Below are 20,280 nucleotides of genomic sequence, written 5' to 3' on the forward strand. Positions count from 1 at the left end.
AATTATCCTATTGAAGAAAATTAACAATGAACTTGGGAAGAGAAGGTTGGATTTTGATGTTGTGATGTGGGTGGTGGTATTGAAAGAGCCCAACTTGGATAATATCATGGATAATATTAGAAAACAGGTTGGAATTGATTATGACATTTGGAATAGTTGTAGTAATCAAGATGACAGGGCAGCAAAGATATATATAGTCCTTGGAAAAAAGAAATTTGTCTTATTATTAGATGACATACGGGATACATTGGACCTGAAATTGATGGTGGGAGTGCCACATCCAAAGGAGACTAATTTTCAATCCAAAATGTTATTCACAACGCGGTCAGAAGATGCTTATGCAAAAGTGTGAAAGAACATTCATGGTAGAAATATTGACAGAGGAAAAAGCATCAAAGCTATTTTGAATGAAAGTTGGTATGGAAACTTTGAGGTCAGACCCTAACATTCCAAAGCTTACTAAGAAGATGGCTAAAGAATGTAAAAGGTTACCACTTGTGCTAATTGTGGTAGGAAGTGCCGTGGCTGGAGTGAAGAGATTAGAAGCTTAGGAACATTTTATAAGTAAATTAACAAGTTCTTCCTTTACTGCACCAAATTTGGAGATGAAAGTTTTATCTGTCCTTAAATTTAGTTATGATCATTTGGATGGAGCACACAAAAGTTGCTTCTTGTATTGTGCATTATACCCAAAGGATTGTGAGATTCTAGTTCCTGATCTCATCGATAAATGGATGTGGGAGAAATGTTTTGTAAAGCTATGATAAAGAGTGTACAAGATATGTATGGTTATGGGGAGTCTGTTATTGAAAAGTTGAAGCTTTTGTGCTTGCTAGAGGTTGTTGAAAATGACCTTTTTATGAATCGTACAATTAAAATGCATGATATGATCCGTGACATGGCACTCTGGATATCACATGATCAAGGTAATATGAAACACTTGCAAAGAATTTCAATCATGAATTATTGGGAATCATAGAAAATCCTAGATCCTCTAAATGCCACAACACTAGTTTTATTGGAAATTGGTGATGTCGATGTACTTTGTCAAGTAGATATTGAATACATGAAGAGATTGCGAGTCTTGGATGTAAAAGTCAGAGAACGATTATTTCTAGAGATTGGTGGTTTAGTTTCTTTGGAATATCTTTCTTTGCCAATGGAAGATATTCCAAGAGCAAAGTATTTCATGAACTTGTTGTACTTGATAAATTTAAAGTTTCTAAGCTTGCGGGGATGCGAGGTGATGGAATGGAATATTCCAGTGGAAGTGGTATCAAGTCTTTAACAATTAAAAGTGTTTAGACTTGATGACAAGACAAAGATTAATCGAGAAGGGAATATTTTAGAAGAGCTAGAATCGCTACCTGATATTGAAGAATTATGGATACGAATAAGGAGTCAAGATAGTATCAGCAAATTATTCAACTCAATCAAATTGCAAAGTTGTACATGCAGCCTTTCTATTCAAGGCAGGTATTTGCAGAATGTCGCTTTATTAGTATCATGCATGTAAAAAATGAAGCACTTACAGGAAATTAAGTCGTCTTCATTGAATATTATTAGAAGCAAGGAATATTCTTTTGTTGTCGGTGCATGTTGCATCCAACCAAGCTCTCAATGGTGGCAATCTATTCATGTTCAGTATCTCATGCGACATGGCTCAGGCATGCTCCACTCCTTCAAGAACTTGTCATTCTTGGATGTGAGTCAATGGAACAAGTGATAAAAGAAAAAGAAGAAGCAACAGAAGATGAGGATATTGTGGATTCGTCTTTTTATTCTTGTCTCTTGTCACGCTGGAATTGAGCTTTTTACCAAAGCTTAAGAGCATCCACAAGGCACCCTTGTCTTTTCCTTCCTTCAAATCCATAACAATATATGATTGTCCAGAGTTGAAAAAGTTACCACTTGATTCTAACTCTGCCAAACTCAAGTTGATACTCATCCAAGGGCCAGAAAATTGGTGGAACAATTTGGAATGGGAGGACCTCACAGCTAAGCAGATATTCCAATCAAAGCTCAAAGCTTATTAATTTAGCTTTCGAGTCGTTGTCAGAGGTAAATGCATTATTATAATATAAATTTTCAATCACCTGCACATGCATATGCCATTGCATAAATGCAGATAGACTCAATAAAACTTCCCTTTGGCCTCAAAACTTCCAACATGGTCAAACATAAAACCAAAAGAATCTGCCATCACTTCTTTCTCCATTCCTCCTTTACATTTTCCCTCTTTATCAACATTCAACCAATTCAAGGCCCTCTCAATATTCATTATTCATTAACCAAGCAATTCACTTCAAATAATCGAAGGAAACTCCAAATTGATTAAGCTCAGCCTTTAATCACTGTTAAAAGAAGTAAGGGGAGTATTGGTTGCTCGTGTTAACTGAAGTTTTACTTTATTGTTTTTGGTAGACAGTTCAGACTTCAGATTCGAGAGGTGATGAAGCTAACTACCCTTCAATGGTGGCAGATTCTAAAAGTAATGCTTCAGACATACCCCCGCAACCATTGGGCCTTGCTGCAAGACATACAACATTGGACTTACCAATACTTCCCACGTTGTTTATATCCCCAACAAAATAATGATGATTTATTGAGGTAGACAATATTTAAATTTTATTCAATTAGATAATCATATAAAAATATTTATTTAACAAAATTCAAGTATTAAATTTGTGCATAGTTATTTTCATCCAAGGAAAAATCTTTAGTTTGAGTTTTCCATGCATTCTGATGGAAGAATTAGGAAGTTTTTTGAAATCATGAAAGTATCTACTTACAGCAAAAAGTTTTGATTTAAATAACTGACAATTTAGAAAATTTACACAGTAAAATTACTTTTATACAATTTTGACCTTTAGTAATAACAATAATGAAGTCAAATAATCATAGATATACTTTCTTTCATAATCAATTATATGTAAATTTTATTAAAAATAACATCAAATTTTACCATAATTTATGATAATTGATAGTATTTTCAATCTGTGTTCATAAATCATAATCTTAAATGTGAGATATTTTGAATCAAAGATTTTTTTTAATTTAAAAAAAATGCTTTCTTTGTGAATTGTGATAGCTTGACTATTGAGTATTGTCTGATGATGCCTCATTGAAATGCTCTCTTTTTTTAATTACAGATACGTTTTTTGAATTTGTTTAATTTCAATAAATTTGTATAGACCTTCGTTAAAATAAATAAATAATATATAGAGCTTTGTAAAAATTACAATTCTTTATTTTTAAAATCTCACAAATGTCTTTAAAAAAAAAGAAATATTATTTTTTTTATATAGTTTTGTTGACAATTTTCATGCATCACTAGCTTTCAAATCTTGCAGAATTAATTAATATGTATATGCTGACCCACTCCACTGGTTTTATAAGAAAAAGTTGGGAGATGACTTGGAGCGCAATGCCTCTTCCAACATAAAAGAAACCTATCTGAGCATATCACATCTAATTAAGGACAACTTTACTCTCAGTTGAGTCTTCCTCAACATCTCATCATCTCAAATCTGTTCATTTTCAACACTCATATATGGATCAGTCTTCCTTTATTGGAGTCATATGGGAAGTTGTCAAGTGATTTTGTGGCTGCGCCAAACAAGAAGCTGATTTCCTCTTTGATTTGAAAAACAATCTGCAGAAGCTAGAAGATTAGAGGAAAAGGCTTGAAGACATTAAAAAAGATATGGAAGCACAAGATGAAGAGGCTGATAACAATCCAGGAATGAAAATATCACACCAACTCAGTGCTTGGCTGCAACGAGTTGAAGTCCTTCAACAGGTAGTTTCTCAAGTTATGATTTACTTATTCACATATCTCCTTTTCACCCTTTTGAGTATACTTTGAATTTATAAGATCTTTCTTTAACTAATTTGCTCTGATTTGGAGCCTAGATTTCAGTTTTCCCTTTATGATTAAGAAGGTAAAGTCATATGTATAATGTATTTATTGATTAAAAAATTACATGTTATCTGTTTATGCAATCAAGGAAGAATAAAAAGAATATTAATTTCAACGCTCATATAGAAAGGCAAAGTTTAAGAGTTTTTTTTTGTTCTAAATATAACACAAAGTTATAGTAAATAATATTTCTTTTCAATTTTATCTACTATTTATTTATTATCATTTGAATTCTTGAAAAGCAACTTATTATGGTTATATTAATTGCAAAGAAGGATATAATTGAAAAGTCACGTACTTTTTTTTTAAAACAATTTTACAGATATATCTACCTTTCTTAATAAATGCAAAATTTGTTAATTTTACCGTATATTAAGAACCGGAGGGAATACACAAGATTAGGAATAATGAGAATTTTTGTATGTATCTTCAACTAAATTTTATGGTGTCATAATATTTTCCAACAAATTAATTCTAGTGTTTAAATTTGTGTAAATACTTGTGAATGAAGTGTTTGCTTTTTTCTTGTTAATACATTGAATACCAAATTAGAATGTATGCAGAGATCATGTCACGTCCACATTTAAACGTGACTCAAAAGAGTGTGTACGTGTGTGTATTTTCACTTCAATGAAGAAAGAGAAGATTATGCACCTAATTAACAATCTCATATTCACAGGAAACGATAGATATAGAAGCTCGAGGAGCCTAAGAAGTTCAGAATAAATGCTTTAGTGAAAGGTGTCCAAAGGATTGTATGTCGAGCTACAAGCTGGGAAAGATTGTTGCTAAGATGCTCAAGGATGTGGATGAAATGGCAACTGAGGGGAAAGGCTACAGTAAGGATTTTCCAGTTGTTTACAAAGTACCAACCAACGCAATTGAGATACCTCTCAATGAGACGGTGGGGTTGGATTTGATGTTTGATAAGGTGTGGAATAGTATTGAAGTAGAGAATGTTGGTGTGATTGGTTTATATGGGATAGGCGGGGTGGGAAAGACTACTTTATTGAAGAAACTTAATAATGAACTTGAGAACAGAAGGTTGGATTTTGATGTTGTGATGTGGGTGGTGGTATCAAAAGAGCCCAACCTGGATAGTATTATGGATAATATTAGAAAACTGGTTGGGATCAAAGACGACATTTGGAAGACCTGCTGTAATCCACGTGAAAAGGTAGCAAGGATATATAGAGTCCTCAAACAAAAGAAATTTTCCTTATTATTGGATGACATATGGGATACATTAGACTTGAAATTAGTTGGAGTGCCACATCCAAAAGACACTAAATGTCAATCCAAAATATTATTCACAACACGGTCAGAAGACGTGTGTGCAAAAATGCAAGCTGAAAGAACATTCAAGGTAGAAACATTGACGGAGGAAGAAGCATCAAAGTTATTTTGCATGAAAGTTGGTGAGGAAACTTTGAGGTCAAACCCTCACATTCCAAAATTAACTGAGAAGATGGCTAAAGAATGTAAAAGGTTACTACTTGCACTAATCGTGATAGGAAGTGCCATGGCCGGAGTGAAGAGCATGGAAGCTTGGGAACATTCAATAAATAACTTAACGAGTTCTTCATTAACTGCTCCAAATTTGGAGGTGAAAGTATTCTCTGTCCTTAAATTTAGCTATGACCAGTTGGATAAGGTACATAAAAGTTGTTTCTTGTACTGTGCATCATACCCAGAAGATTGTGAGATTATGGTTCTCAATCTCATCAATAAATGGACGTGGGAGAAATTTCTTTGTAATGCCATGAGAAAGAGTGTACAAGACATGCGTGGTTATGGGGAGACTGTTTTTGAAAAGTTGAAGCTTTCATGCTTGCTAGAGGGTATTGAAAATGATCTTTTTATGAGTTGAATAGTTAAAATGCATGATATGATCCATGACATGGCACTATGGACAGCACATGATCAAGATATTGAATACATGAAGAAGAGATGGCGAGTCTTGGATGTAATAGTCAGAGAAGAACGAATATTTGTGGAGATTGGTGGTTTAGTTTCTCTTGAATGTCTTACTTTGCTAATGATAGATATTCCAAGAGAAGAGTATTTCATGAAATTGCGGTACTTGAAAAATATAAAGTTTCTTAGCTTGCGGGTATTAGATGTGTTGGAATGGAATATTCCGTTGGGAGTGGTATCAAGTCTTCAACAATTAAGAGTGTTTAAAGCTGACGAGAGGATAGTGATTAATCAAGAAGAGAATATTTTAGAAGAGCTATAATCGCTTCCAAATATTGAGGAAGTATGGATAGGAATAAGGAGTTTAGATGGTCGCCACAAATTATTCAAGTCAATCAAATTGCAAAGTTGCATATACAACCTTTCTATTGATTGCACATATTTGCAGAATCTCGCTTCATTATTAGCATGCATGTCAAAAATGAAGCACCTGCAAGAAATTAAGTTGTATTCGTTGGATTGTATTGGAAGCACGGAATATTCTTTTGTTATCGATACATGTTGCCTAAACAAGCTCCGAAGCGTGACAATATGTGCATGTCAAGGAGTAACTCATGCGACATGGCTCAAGCATGCTCCTCTCCTTCAAGAACTTAGCATTCAAGGATGTAGGTCAATGGAAGAGGTGATCAAAGAAGAAGCAGCAACAAAGGATGAGAATATTGAGGATTCCTCTTTATTCTTTTCTCTCGTCACTCTCACTCTAGAGGGCTTGCCAAGTATTAAGAGCATCCACAAGGCAACCTTGCCTTTTCCTTCCCTCAAATCCATTAGAATATATGATTGTCCAGAGCTGAAAAAGTTACCACTTGATTCCAATTCTGCCAAACTCAAGTTGACACTCATCCAAGGACCAGAAAGTTGGTGGAACAATCTGGAATGGGATGACCACGCGGCCAAGCAGATATTCCAATCCAAGTTCAAAGCTTATTTAGCTTCCGAGTTTTTGGTCAGATGTAGATGCATTATTACGAGCTCTGCTTTTCATTACTTTTCTTCCTTAGTGTGGCTTAGCTTTTCCACTCAAAAATAAAAGTAAACATGTGTGTTCCATGCATATGATTCCTTAGTCAAGTATGAGTGCATTGTGTTATATCCTTTATTTTTTATAATTCGCTTGACTCTTCTTTCATAGGAGTTAGCTAGCTTGATTAATTATTTCACTATTTGCTTTGAAAGTTTACAAGAAAATAGTGTAGAGAAACCTTTTTTGAAGGTTCCATGCAACATTTTCATCATTTCAAAGATGAATGGCAGTAAGGGCTCCAAAGGAAAAAAAAAATAACAATAAGGGTCTAATATAATTGAAGGTTCATCTATTTACAAATACAAGTTCATTAACTCACTCGTAAATAGATGAACTTTCAATTGTAATGAGCCCTCATTATAATTTTTTCTCATTTGGAAGCCTTAGGTACCATTCTCCTTTATTTCAATCTCTCTTCTAGTATTTATTCACACTCCATATAAATTTATTATTATTTTCTATAGTGTGTTTGAATTAATAGCAATTTGAATTTGAATTTGGATTAAATTTTTTATTTGGATACACAAAAGATTATGAATTTGAATTTGTGATAATGTTTACTGTCACAAATTTGTGATGTCAAAATCCATCCTAAATTTAGGACAAATATTCCACTGCAAAAGTAGTATCTCAACTTTGAGACGAGCAAATTCATGATATACACATTTTTGTCACATATTTGGGATAGAAAATCCATTGCAAATCAAGAACAAAATCTATCACAAATTGCCTGTTTTCTAGTAGTGATTTAATTTCCATCCAATCAATAGTTAGTTAATTTTTAAATCACAAGTATTAGACTAAAATGCCACTATTTTAAAATTAAATATTTATTAAAAATTATTTAAGTTACTAAAAAACAATTTTAGTGCAGATATTTTATTATTTTTATCATAGTATAAAAAGATAAATTTGATCATTTAAATTTTTTTAAGCATATTTATTTGGTAATTTTTTAATGTCTAACCAGATATGTCGTCTAAAAAAAATTTCAAACATGCATGTACAACGAAAATTAATGAATTATGAATTTTATAATAAAGAAAATCTTTCTCGATATAATTTGGTAACTTTTACTCTATAGTTTAATATTTTTATTATAATTAATTATTTTTATATCTATCATTATTTAATGTTATTTATGTTGAAGAGAGGGTGTGTAGGACAATTCGATATGAGGATAAATTGTATATCTAAGATATGAGGATAAATTAATACTTTAAACTTTAAAAATAAATTTTTATTTTAGAATCTTTGATATAATATTTTAATAGTGTTCAAAATTATTCAAAAGTCCAAATTTTAAAATTAGAAAGAAATTTTTAATAATTTTAGCAGAATTGCAGAGTTGTTTGGATTAATGTATAAAATAAACCCTGAAGTATTATGTACAAAGTTTCCTTAACCCTAAATTTTGAAAATGTGCAATGACTCTAAACTTTTAAATTTATAACAAATAATCTCACCGTTATCTTTTTCTTAAGGCCATTACTATTCAATGTGGGGCTCAATCAAATGCTGATATGGTGATTCCTTACTAATATGTCATTTGTTAATTAACATCACAGTTCTTAAACTATTGCGTGAGTAGTGTTTTAGACCCTGATCTTTGCAATTTCGAGCAAATTACCCTCATCGTTTATGTATAGAATGTTGACTATTATGTAAATCAAATTAGCTTCTGAATGGTCCGTTGTGGTGAACGCATCGTTAGCTGTGGCTAACGACCTATAATTTTATGAAATGACATTTTCTGTCCCTTTTTTGTAATGTTTTCCGAACGATTGTTATCGCATGCTTTCATATACTGTATAACTATGATTTAGTCTTATTTTAAATAATATTTATTTACTTAATAGTGAAAACTTGGGATTTCATTTTAAAATAAGTTTAAATATTAGAGGATTTTAATTAACTGGTTAATTTTGGTTTTAAATTTGTTGATAAAATCATCGGCTTTTGTATTCATCGTTTGTAAAATCCTCTTAAACTTAAACTCTTTTTTTATCAAATGGGATCCTAAATTTTTATCATTAAATAAATAAAAATTATTCAAAATAAAACTACACCAAAGTTATAGAGTGTACGAAAGCATGAGATACCAGTCATTTGAAAAACATCACAAAAAAGAGGGGAACATCATTTCACAAAATTATGGGTCGTTCACCAACAATGCATCACCGCAACGAATCATGTTAAAACTAATTTAGTCTACATAATAGTCAACATTTTATACATAAACTGTGGGGATAATTTGATCAAAATTTAAAAGTTTAGAGTTTAGGACGCTACTTACACAATAATTTAAGGTATGTGGCACCAATTAACAAATGACATATCAGTAAGGGACTGTCACGTTAGCATTTGATTGGGGCCCACAATGAATAGTATGGTAAATAGTAACGACGTTGACAAAAAGATAATGGTGGGGGTAATTTACTATAAATTTAAAAGCTTATGATTTATTTTGCACATTTTAAGAGTTCAGAGTTCATGATACTTTTTTCATAATACTTCAAAGTCCATTTTGCACATTAACTCTTGTTAATATATCAAGTGCTACTTGTGAACACTATATTTTATTCATGTATTTTAAATATAATAATAATAATAATAATCATTATCATAATAAAAATATTAAATTTAACCAAAAAATAAAATTTTAATAATATAGATAAAATGAAAAAATAAAAAAATTAATTTAATAGGTTTTGATTTTATTTTATCCTTATCCTATTAGCTAGGATTTTATTTTTTTTAATTAGTTAAAACAATCAAAAAATATAAAAATGAAATTTAATTATTTTTCAAGAGTTAATTTAAAAAATGATCGAAAATAGAAAAAAGAAATATTAATTCTTTTTAACAAAAATAAAAAGTTAATCCTTTAAGGATTATTTTTGAAATAAAAAATAAAGAAGATAAATAAATTTAATTTTTCTTCAAAATTAATTTTGAAAAATAGAGGAGAAAATATTGCTTAAATCTTTTAAAAAAAATCCCTTTACCAAATTATCTCAACAATCAAAAAATCATGAGAATCAACTTCTTAATTCTTTTAAATCTGATTGTTTCCTTTAAAATATATTTACACATAAAAAAATCCGAAAAAATGATAATAAAAAAAATTAAAAAAAAGAATGATAAGGGAGATTGAAACACTGAATGATCCAGCATTTCATTCAGCCTTAAAAGAGCCCTTCAGTGGCCTTGATTGAAGAAGAGGAGACATGCACAAATGCAGAGAGAAGAGGCATAGGTGCGGCTTCATCCAAGGTTTTTAGAACGCAGCAGTCAAAGATGAAGGGAACACACATACAGAATTCTGATCTTTTGGCCTCTCGTGCGAGCCCTAAAAAAGGGACACCTTGTATCCTCTTCTATGGATTCAGGGCAAAATTGCTCGACACATGGAGAAAAGCAAAGGTTGGCGGTGAAAGAGAACGACTCAGCAAACGAAAGACAACGCTATATGATAGAGGAGAAGGTCAAATCAGGTTAGAATTTGCAGATTTATGCATTCCAAATGGGATCCCAAATTTTCACCTGTTAAATAAATAAACATTATTTAAAATAAGATTAAATTAAAGTTATAGAGTATACGAAAGTTTGAGATATCAATCACTTGAAAAACATTGCAAAAAAAGTTCACAAAATTATGAGTTATTTGTCGCCGCCAACAATGCGTTCATCACAGCAGATCATACTCAGGCTAATTTGATTTATATAATAGTCAATATTCTATACATAAATGATAGGGGTAATTTGTTTATAAATTTAAAGTTTAGGATCCAAAATGCTACTCATGTAATAGTTGAGGGTTTGTGATACTAATTAATAAATGATATATCAATAAGGAACTGTCATGTCAGCCTTTGACTAGGCCTTATAGTGAACAATAATGGTTTTAACAAAAAGATAATAGTGGGAGTAATTTATTATGAATTCAAAAGTTTATGATTCATCTTGCACTCTTTAAAAATTCAACATCTAGGGTGCTTTTTGCGTACTATTTCAAGGTTCAATTTACACATTAACCCATCAATTAATATCATAAGTCACCATTATTTATAATCATTGATCACTACCACTATTTGTCCATTTTTTAATTCTAACACTATTTTTAAATTAACATAACTTAATAATTTTTTATTTTTCTTTGAAAAATAATTTTAAAAATTCTATCTTAAAAGAGTTTTGAAAGCAAAATATAGGAACTCAATTAAATAGGCCCATAATTTACTTATTTTCTAATGATAGATTATCTTAAGTTTTTTTCTTTTTTGGCAGAAGAGTGTTGTTGCCAAATTGATGGAGCCGTAATTAAATATCCAATTTATTAGAAAAAAATCAATATCTATAAACGTAATGACGATGCTATATTTTCTGGAATATAAGTTAATTAATGATGTAATAATTAATTTTTAATTAAACAGATCTATTCAATTAATAGAATAACGAAATTTACAAATTGAATTATTTTATAATTAATAGCTTGTAAAACTAGTTTAATTTTATAGAATGATGATAGATGTCGCTCAAGGGAACAACTGATCAAAGAAGAAGAGAATATTGGGGATTCCCTCTTCATTCTTGTCTCTTCTTGTCACACTCATTTGAGGAATTTACCAAAGCTTAAGAGCATCACCTTCGCCTTTTATTTTAAGATTTCATGCAACCTTTTTTAATTCTTTGTGGTAATTAAACGAAATAGAGAAGTGGGGTTAGGAGATTTTAATTAATTTTATTTACTCTTTTTAATTTTTATCTTTTCTTTAGTAAAATTTTATAACTCTATTTTTTTTATGAAATTGAATTCATTAGACTCCCCTTCCCCTCTATCCAAACATGGGGTTAACATTTTGTCCTCATAAAAAAAAAATTCCAAACAAATGAAATATACCATAGATCCAAGCCAAAAGGTTAAAAAAAAAAAATTCTTTTAACTCACTCTCTACACATGCCCCCCCTCTCTCTCTTGTTGTCTTTTATACAAAAAAGTTTAGATAAGTTAAATTTTGAGAGCTTGCCAGGGCTAAAGCATGCATTTAGATTTAAATAATAATTATAAAAATACTTACAGATCGTCTACTAATAAAGTCTTTATATAAACACAATAATAAAATGATTTTAGTCTCTCCCTCCTTCCTTTTCTTTTGTAAAAGGTAATTCTAGAAAAGGGCCATAAAAAGTTCATTAATTCTTACATAAGTTTTGTAATAAGAATCATTAAAATGAGTTTATAAATAGGATTAAAGGAGTGCTTAATTTAATTATAAATGAATAAATTCAACATTAACCCACTCATCATATGAATACTAATAATGCTTAATCTAATCCAGTACTACAAATACATGATAAAGAGAGATGTTGACATGATTATGATTATCAAATAGGAGATAGGAGATGGTTCATTATATGGCATGAGCATCAACTCCGTCTCTGAATGAATTTGATGTGGAAGGTTTGACTTTTATTTGATTTTCTTCCTCTTCCTCTTCCTCTTCTTCTTTTTTCCTTTTTTTTATTCAATATTGTTTACAAAAATTAACGGTTTTGGGAGAATATATTTACAAATACCACTTAATATACCCTGTTCCCAAATTAAAAATCCTTGTAAATTTAATGTTTGAATTGATAGAGATTCGAATTTATATTTAAACCAAATCTGTCATTTGAATCATTAAAAATTATAGGTTTGGATTTGAAATTCAAATCCCTCATTTGGATATACAAAAAATTATGGATTCAAATCCAAATCTATTTTTTTATTATAATTTATTTATAATTTTAAATTTACTCTACATTTTAGTTATTTAAAATTCTAGTCACTTCAAATATCTCATGTCTTTATATTTTTATTATTAATATCTGTATGATTCTTATATATTTTCTCATATCTGGTTCGTGTCTCTTATCGATTTAAAAATGAATATAAACACACCATTTCTAATTTTTATTTCAAATCTCAACTCTTTAAAAAATTTTAAACTATTTAAATAGAATATTATAAATGCAAAAATTTAAAATGTGATATTTAAAATATAAAATTTAAATTTAAATCCATCATTTGAAGCGGTTAACTAAAATTATTTTATTTATTTATTTACTCGTTTATGAACGAGAAGAGGCCTCTCGCTTTTACCTTGTGCGATCGGCACAATATAAAAGCGATGAGAATCCGCGAGAGGCCATTGTGGGACGGGGTAAGGTCGCGGGGCTTGAAAAAAGTTTTCTTGCTTCTGGATTTGGGCCGGACCCTAGCTCTGCATCGCAACCATGTCGTCCAAGCAAGGTAGCTACTTCGCCGATGTCGGTCATCGGAATCATCTGATTCTGCGATTCGGCGGATGCTTCTTATGTTTTGAACTTGTGCTTTCCCCCCTTATTTTCGATCTATGAAACTCTCGTGTTTTGATCTGTTCCCTAGAACCTTGATTTTTCTTTCCGTCTGAGATTAATATTTCGGTGTAGGTGGAAAAGCCAAGCCTTTGAAGAAACCCAAGTCTGATCAGAAAGAATACGACGAGGTATTTCATCGATCTGAAGGATTTTGCTGCTCTTAAACTCTGGTTTCTAGATCAGCATGGCTAAAAGAATAGAAATCTATAAGTCGAGTTACGTTTTCGATTGACCGGTATTAGATAGATAAAATTATTAGACGGTGGGTAATATGCTTCCTTTAGAAAGTAATGAAAGCTGTTGGAAGAAATACCAGAACGATGTCTTGTTTGGGGTTGGTTAAGATTGCATGAAAAATATGTTGTTATTAATTGTGAAGTCTTGATCTATTTTTATAGACTTGCAGCTGATGTTCTTGAAGTATTAAAGGATTTTTCCAGGACTTATATTTTTTAACTCCTTATCGGGAATATACGGCATGTTTATGTTGCTCCTCCTTTCTATACGTTTCTTCCATGTAATTTTTCTAGATTAATCATTGGGCGATGAACTGATTGTTGTTGACCATGTTATTACCCATTTCATCTTACCAAAGAGAGTTCATCTAGGCAACTGATTTTAATTCGTCACTTTGTTCTAAAATTTGCACCTTCTTTGGGTCATAAAAGGTGCCTCTTAAGACCAGTGAAGTAAGGAAGAGGGATGTGGACCAAACTGTTCAATCTCACCTCATTCTGGAAGATCAATACTTGCTAGTGCCAGCTCTGATCTCATCGGCTAAAACTGGGATTTCATGCAAATAGTCATGCGGAAGTTACTTGGTGATCTCATTTTAGGGTCTTTAGTTTTTGATGGAGGTCTGGAGTATGGTCTCCATTCATTACACATGGAAAACTGCTATGCACTTTCACTTATCCGTTTATGTTGTAACATGTCTTCAATTTCATACCCTGATGCATTTACTGACACAAACAGACAGCTTGTATTCAAATATGACATGTACAGAGAAAGTCATGGGAAAGTCATGGGAGGCACTGGTGAGGAAAGTGGAACAAATAATCTTGAACTCTATAAAGAGGGATAAAGGAAGATAAAAAAGAATACTTATAGAAGTTGTTGAAAGAGATGTTAGTTAACAATATTCTTAAAAGTTTGGTTGATGATAGAGTACAATAATGTCATGCATGTAGCCAACCCTATCTAGTGGGATAAGGCTTGTCATTGTTGTTATTGTTTGTTGGGATCTTACATTTGATTTGTATCTATATCTGTACTTTGCAGGTTGATTTGGCTAACCTTCAGAAGAAAAAGGAAGAGGAAAAGGTTCGATGTTGTATCTCTAATTTTGTACTTACAAACTGATTTGTTGTTAATGTGCCAATTCAAACTCATTTCTTTTGAATGCTTGAAACAGGCACTAAGGGAGCTGAAATCCAAGGCACAACAAAAGGGGGCCTTTGGAGGTTCTGGGCTGAAGAAGAGTGGAAAGAAATGAAGGCTTTCCCAGCATATTAGTACCCTACGCATAGTTATTGAGCTGTCACTAAATATGCTACGAGAGCATGTCTAATTAATGTGGTCTTTGTCTAAGAGATACTTTCTTGCTTGTATTTGTGAACCCAAGTGCGTTGTGTTACACGCACAGTAAATTTCTTGTTTGCAGCTTTCCTCTAAGACTGTCTTGCTACTTATTGTTGTGAAATGTGATTGCTTTAGCAAGGTGGTTAGACGTGTATCATCATGACAATTGAGGAATATATCTCCCCTTTAGGAAAAAGTCCCCTTGTGTGTCTGAGATTGACATTCAATACCAAGAAGGGTTTAATCAATTTTTTAAGCTCCACATTTTGTCAATAGTATCAAGATTCTGAATTGCAACAGATACAGAAGAGAGAAAGGAGTTGACATTGACACATAAACTAAGCCTGCTCTATCTCAAACGTCTGAACTGTTCTGAATGTGATTGCTTGAAAACAGCATTCTTCGTTTGATGTATCATCAAGTTTGAACTTAGTTAGACCTCGCAGTAATGATCGAAGATGGATTGCGTCCCTAAATGTATCTTGGGATCTACTAATAAATATTAAACCATTAATTTTATTTGAGAAAAGAATAAACTTCAACTTTTATTAATATTTAAATAAAAAATAAATTTGCATTACTTTTTCTCTGAAGGTTAATAAGTTTAAATGAAGCAATATTAAAAATATATAATTAATACCTCCAAGTCTTGAATTAAGGCTCATAAATCTTTTTTAGAATGTGTCTTACAATAAGCATCACCTAGTATTAGATTAGAGATTTTTTTGCAATGCAATCCATAGAACGAATAATAATTTGGTAGAAAATTTTTATTAAAAATATCTCGAGTTAACCATTTTTTATTTTTTGGGTGATTTAAATTTTAAAATTTGAATTCAAATGGAAATAGAAATATTACTGTTAATATTGAAATAAAAAGAGATTTAGCACCTACAGCAAATTGCATTTTATATGACTAGTAGTTAATAGTTTAATGTTTAGAGTTTTCTACTTTCCCATATACTTGCATGGATGGGGGCTAATCTATAATCCTACCATTGATAAATGGTAAATATTACCACTTATTTAACTGGGGTCAACCTTTGTATTTAATTATCAACCATATGTGGAGCAAACCTAAGTAGGAAATAATTGACACATCACAAAGATTAAGACATACAAAAAACAATGGTATTATCATCATCATCATTTCTTCCATGGCCGAGGCATGCAGCGTGTAAATTACATATAATAATACAGGGAAAATTTCCTGAAATGCCGTGGTGAGTGCATTTCTTTATTTGAGACATAAAAACAACGGTTTATTATGTCTCAAGATTCTGAAACGCACACCATTCAATAACACCAAGCCTCTCATGAAAGAGAGCGTTGGTCTCTCGCGCTTCAGGTTCTCAGCACACTACATTCCCGACGAAATAGAAGCCGTTTGTTTGCATTTGTTTCGGCCTATTATTGCTAAATATTTCGGTCCCTCTTTTCCTATCTCTGTCTTCCTTCTTTTCGTCCTCGCTAGAAGGTGCAGATGAAAAGCATTTAGCAATAGCCGGAACCTCAAAGGTTTCCAACTTTGAATTCAATCACGTTTTTTTGCTCAAAAAAAAAAAAAGAATTCAATCACGTTTCGGGTTAACAGAACAAAAGAAAGAATAATCTAGCCTGGAAAGAGCAGGTAGAGAACGGCGTTTTAGCTTGCTCTGTTTACAAACTCAAATTACAGAGCAGGAAACAGAAGCCAAAAGCCATAACCAAGGACGTTTTTAACGTCCAATGGTTTTACAGTTTGGGTCTGCATTGCCAACAAGAAAAGGATTTGGATTGCAGAGCAAACGCCAGAATCTAGAAAACTGTTGAGCTTGTGATGGTTTCAATAATTGAAGTACAAAGCAGAACCTTTCCCAGAAGTTCTATGACATTTTACATGCATATCGCAAATACAATTGGGCATGCCGGATACAATCTGACTTGATCCGTGGCGAGCAACAGAAAGAAACAAGACTTAATACAAAATAAGAGAGGAATGCTGTGGGGTGAATTTGTGGGAAGCAGTTGGAGTAGAGAATTTGTGGCAGGAGGTGTGGGGGGTATGGCTGGAGTGATCTCTGGTTATCCACTGGACACCCTCCGAATCCACCAACAGAACTCAAACATGCCAACTTCTGTGTTCAGCTTGATCAAAGATGTTGTGTCCAACGAAGGCCTTGCCTCTCTATACAGGGGCATGGCTGCTCCTTTGGCCGCTATTACTTTTCAGGTCATTTTTCTCTCTTCTATGTCTTAGTTATTGGCTTATACCCACCCAAATGTTTGACACAAGAATGTCATTGATTATTATTTCATATTGGTCACTCTTTGTTTTCTGGATGCAGAATGCTATGATTTTCCAAACTTATGCAGTTCTCTCAAGAGCTTTTGACTCATCAGTCTCAGAAAATAGCCCTCCTTCCTACAGGAGCGTTGCTCTAGCAGGACTCATAACCGGTGCTTTACAAAGCACAATTGTCTCCCCAGTAGAACTGGTCAAAATTCGCCTCCAGCTTCAGAGAAAAGGCCAATTAAAAGAATCCTGTGAAGGTCCTCTATCAGCCACAAGGAAGATATGGAAAAGAGAAGGTCTTCGAGGAATATTCCGGGGATTCAGCATCACAATTCTCCGGGATGCACCTAGTCATGGTGTATATTTCTGGACATATGAATATATGAGGGAACAACTTCACCCAGGTTGCAGAAAAACTAGTCAAGAAAGCTTGAGCACAATGCTAATAGCAGGAGGATTAGCTGGGGTAGTGAGTTGGATTGGTTCCTACCCTTTGGATGTTATAAAGACAAGACTCCAGGCTCAAACACAATCATCACTGAAATACACAGGAATCCTTGATTGCGTGGGACAGAGTGTCAGAGAAGAAGGGCATAATGTTTTGTGGAGGGGTATAGGAACTACAGTGGGTAGAGCTTTTATAGTGAATGGTGCTGTGTTTGCTGCTTATGAGATTGCTATCAGAAGCCTGTCAAACAGTGGAAGTAGCAGCACTAAAAATCTAGGAGATCCATCCTTTTCTAGAAACTCAAGACAATGAGACACCATTCAAACAAGTGTCTCAGAAACAAATAAAAGTAAAAATTTCGCATTTGACATTCATTGCCTATGAACACAGTTGGCAAGTTGCTAGTTAGTAGCAGTATTCAGCAAATTGGATAATTAGAAACATTCAACGGATTTGGTCTTTTGTACCATGTCTCTAATTCAGAGAATATATCTTAGTTTCCCTTTAAGACACTATGTTCAGAAACAGACATGTTCATCCCATCACCCTTAAATGAGACATTTTTCAATGGATGATCGTATCTCTCGTTTTGCTTAAAAAAAAAAAAAAGGTGCCCTTGAAATCTGTTTTTCAAGGTAGCTGAATCAATATTAAATACTCGTTCAACATCAGCAAGAAGAGATAGAAAACTTAGAAGTATCCCTATTGTAGAGAGCTTTCAAGTTCAGACAATGACGGAAGGTTATGAATTTTTCCGTAAATTATTAAAACATTTTGTTAACAGGATCAAAATATCCACTGCCTAGTCACAACATAGACCAAAAGAGAAATTAGGATCTTGTAAATTAGTAGACATCAAAGATCCAACTGTAAATGTATATCATCGTCATTGTCAGCCATCATTCCAGTTAGAAGCCTGATAGATTTCTAAGCATTCGAATCACACTCCTTGGACTAAAAATTAAACAACTTTAACATGGAAGGCAGCCAATTTATTCCAATTCACCAAGGCAATGCAGCGAAACTCGATGAATGGTAAAGCCAAATACAGATCATTCGGAGCAAAACAATTACCAATATAGATGAAGCATATCCTCTGTTATTATTACAAACTAGACCTATAAGCTCAATCATATATTGTCCTTTTATGAACTGAAATTTCACATAAAAGGCAACAATCAACTCATCTTTGTAATTCCGAGCAACCAGATAAATGGTAAAGCCATCTCAGATCAATATGTATAGCAGAAAAGAGATTAAGAAGTACATACTCTATTTCCGTAACAGAAAAAAGTACTATATGCTCAACCACATAAATGGGCTTACCGATACAACTATATGTGCTGTATGATGAATATACCAACGGTTAATTCGATTAGAGACTGGCGCTACTAAAAATGCTCAATCCTGTCATCGCTACTATTGAGACCTTCCATGGCCTCAGCCAAGCCATAGCAGCTTTCAACCAACACATTAGGATCATTATAGTGCCCAACTGCCTGAATGATTCCCCTAACTCGCTTGTAAGGATCTGAGCAATCAAAGACTTCTGATCCCACAAACACACCATCACATCCCAATTGCATCATAAGAGCAGCATCAGCTGGAGTCACAATGCCTCCGGCAGCAAAGTGAACGACTGGCAGCCGACGCATTTGCTTAACTTGCGCCACCAGATCGTAAGGTGCCTCTATCTTCTTTGAGAATGCAAAGACTTCGTCCTCATCCATGTTGCTCACAGTCCTTATCTGCCCCATCACTGACCTCACATTCCTCACTGTCTCAGCAATATTACCAGACCCTATTAATTCCCCTTGGGTCCTTATCATCGCAGCACCTTCCCTGATCCTCCTCAATGCCTCTCCAAGACTTCGAGACCCACACACAAATGGACAAGTGAAATTGAGCTTGTTGATATAATTTTGGTCGTCTGCTACAGCTAGCAACTCGCTTTCATCGATATAATCGACACCAACAGCTTCAAGAATCTGGGCCTCGACGAAATGCCCGACCCGAGCCCTCGAAATTATGGGAATATTCACGGCCTGCTTGATCAGTTTTAGAAGAAACGGATCAATCATTCGCAAAATGCCTGGGCGACTTGGCTCCGAAACAGTGATAGCACAAGCACCGGCTTCTTCTGCAATCTTGGCTTGTCGAATGCTTGAGACTTCAAAAATAGCACCTCCTCGAGGCATTTGACGCCCTCCTGCATTGGATGAGAATGAATTCATTTCTCGTTCGGTAATGGCGGTTCTACTGTAGACCGTGACAGTGCCATCTTCAGCCATGGTAATGTGTTTGAGAAAATGCCTAACTGATCAAGAATCAAGAATCAAGAATTGAGAAATATGTGAATGTCAAATCAGAAGAGGAAAAAAATGGCGAAGAGATTGCGTAGCGTGGACTGATTTATAGAGGGAACGGAGTAGAAACGGAGGTTGTTTCCAGAATACCCGATGGAGTTTCAATGCTCGAATAGTCGGTGACGAGAGCGATGAAGAAACTCTGTTTGGTGTTTGACAGTCATTAAAAAAAACAAAATCAAAGGATAAAATGACATTCAAGGACCTTCCGCCAAAAAAAAAAATAACAGTTACGTCACAAAATACTGAATTAATATTAATTAAATTTTTAATAAAATTTTC

At 33.2% G+C, this 20,280-nt stretch overlaps 3 protein-coding genes and 1 long non-coding RNA gene across 4 annotated transcripts; 3 read left to right on the forward strand and 1 right to left on the reverse strand.

Moving 5' to 3' along the window:
* The first annotated feature begins 3,358 nt into the window (after nt 1–3,358).
* Nucleotides 3,359–6,973, forward strand: LOC129289309 (disease resistance protein RFL1-like). The gene is made up of 4 exons (XM_054926078.1): nt 3,359–3,802; nt 4,602–5,787; nt 5,839–6,074; nt 6,162–6,973. Exons 2-4 carry the CDS (start codon nt 4,680–4,682, stop codon nt 6,930–6,932), a joined length of 2,115 nt encoding a protein of 704 aa, XP_054782053.1. The 5' UTR covers nt 3,359–3,802; nt 4,602–4,679; the 3' UTR covers nt 6,933–6,973.
* A 6,136-nt stretch (nt 6,974–13,109) lies between these two features.
* Nucleotides 13,110–15,157, forward strand: LOC129288606 (uncharacterized). The gene is made up of 4 exons (XR_008588036.1): nt 13,110–13,221; nt 13,401–13,456; nt 14,610–14,651; nt 14,743–15,157. It is a non-coding gene; the product is annotated as an uncharacterized LOC129288606 (long non-coding RNA).
* Nucleotides 15,158–16,501: 1,344 nt separating this feature from the next.
* Nucleotides 16,502–18,291, forward strand: LOC129288709 (mitochondrial arginine transporter BAC2-like). The gene is made up of 2 exons (XM_054925434.1): nt 16,502–17,121; nt 17,237–18,291. The coding sequence occupies exons 1-2, from the start codon at nt 16,888–16,890 to the stop codon at nt 17,942–17,944; spliced, it is 942 nt and encodes a 313-aa protein (XP_054781409.1). The 5' UTR covers nt 16,502–16,887; the 3' UTR covers nt 17,945–18,291.
* A 553-nt stretch (nt 18,292–18,844) lies between these two features.
* LOC129288710 (pyridoxal 5'-phosphate synthase-like subunit PDX1.2) lies at nt 18,845–20,114 on the reverse strand. Its single transcript, XM_054925435.1, has one exon. It carries the CDS (start codon nt 19,921–19,923, stop codon nt 19,024–19,026), a length of 900 nt encoding a protein of 299 aa, XP_054781410.1. The 5' UTR covers nt 19,924–20,114; the 3' UTR covers nt 18,845–19,023.
* Nucleotides 20,115–20,280: the final 166 nt, after the last annotated feature.

The sequence above is a fragment of the Prosopis cineraria genome, unplaced genomic scaffold (assembly GCF_029017545.1).
Source record: "Prosopis cineraria cultivar Desert tree isolate PC_DT_omini unplaced genomic scaffold, ASM2901754v1 PC12, whole genome shotgun sequence".
NCBI classification, from domain to species: Eukaryota; Viridiplantae; Streptophyta; class Magnoliopsida; order Fabales; family Fabaceae; genus Prosopis; species Prosopis cineraria.

Coding starts and splice junctions, on each gene's coding strand:
- LOC129289309 (XM_054926078.1), top strand. CDS start 4,680: ATGTCGAGCTACAAGCTGGGAAAGATTGTTGCTAAGATGCTCAAGGAT. Junction 5,788..5,838: donor TGAAAATGATCTTTTTATGA/GTTGAATAGTTA, acceptor CACTATGGACAG/CACATGATCAAGATATTGAA. Junction 6,075..6,161: donor GGAATATTCCGTTGGGAGTG/GTATCAAGTCTT, acceptor GAAGAGCTATAA/TCGCTTCCAAATATTGAGGA.
- LOC129288709 (XM_054925434.1), top strand. CDS start 16,888: ATGCTGTGGGGTGAATTTGTGGGAAGCAGTTGGAGTAGAGAATTTGTG. Junction 17,122..17,236: donor TGGCCGCTATTACTTTTCAG/GTCATTTTTCTC, acceptor TTCTGGATGCAG/AATGCTATGATTTTCCAAAC.
- LOC129288710 (XM_054925435.1), bottom strand. CDS start 19,923: ATGGCTGAAGATGGCACTGTCACGGTCTACAGTAGAACCGCCATTACC.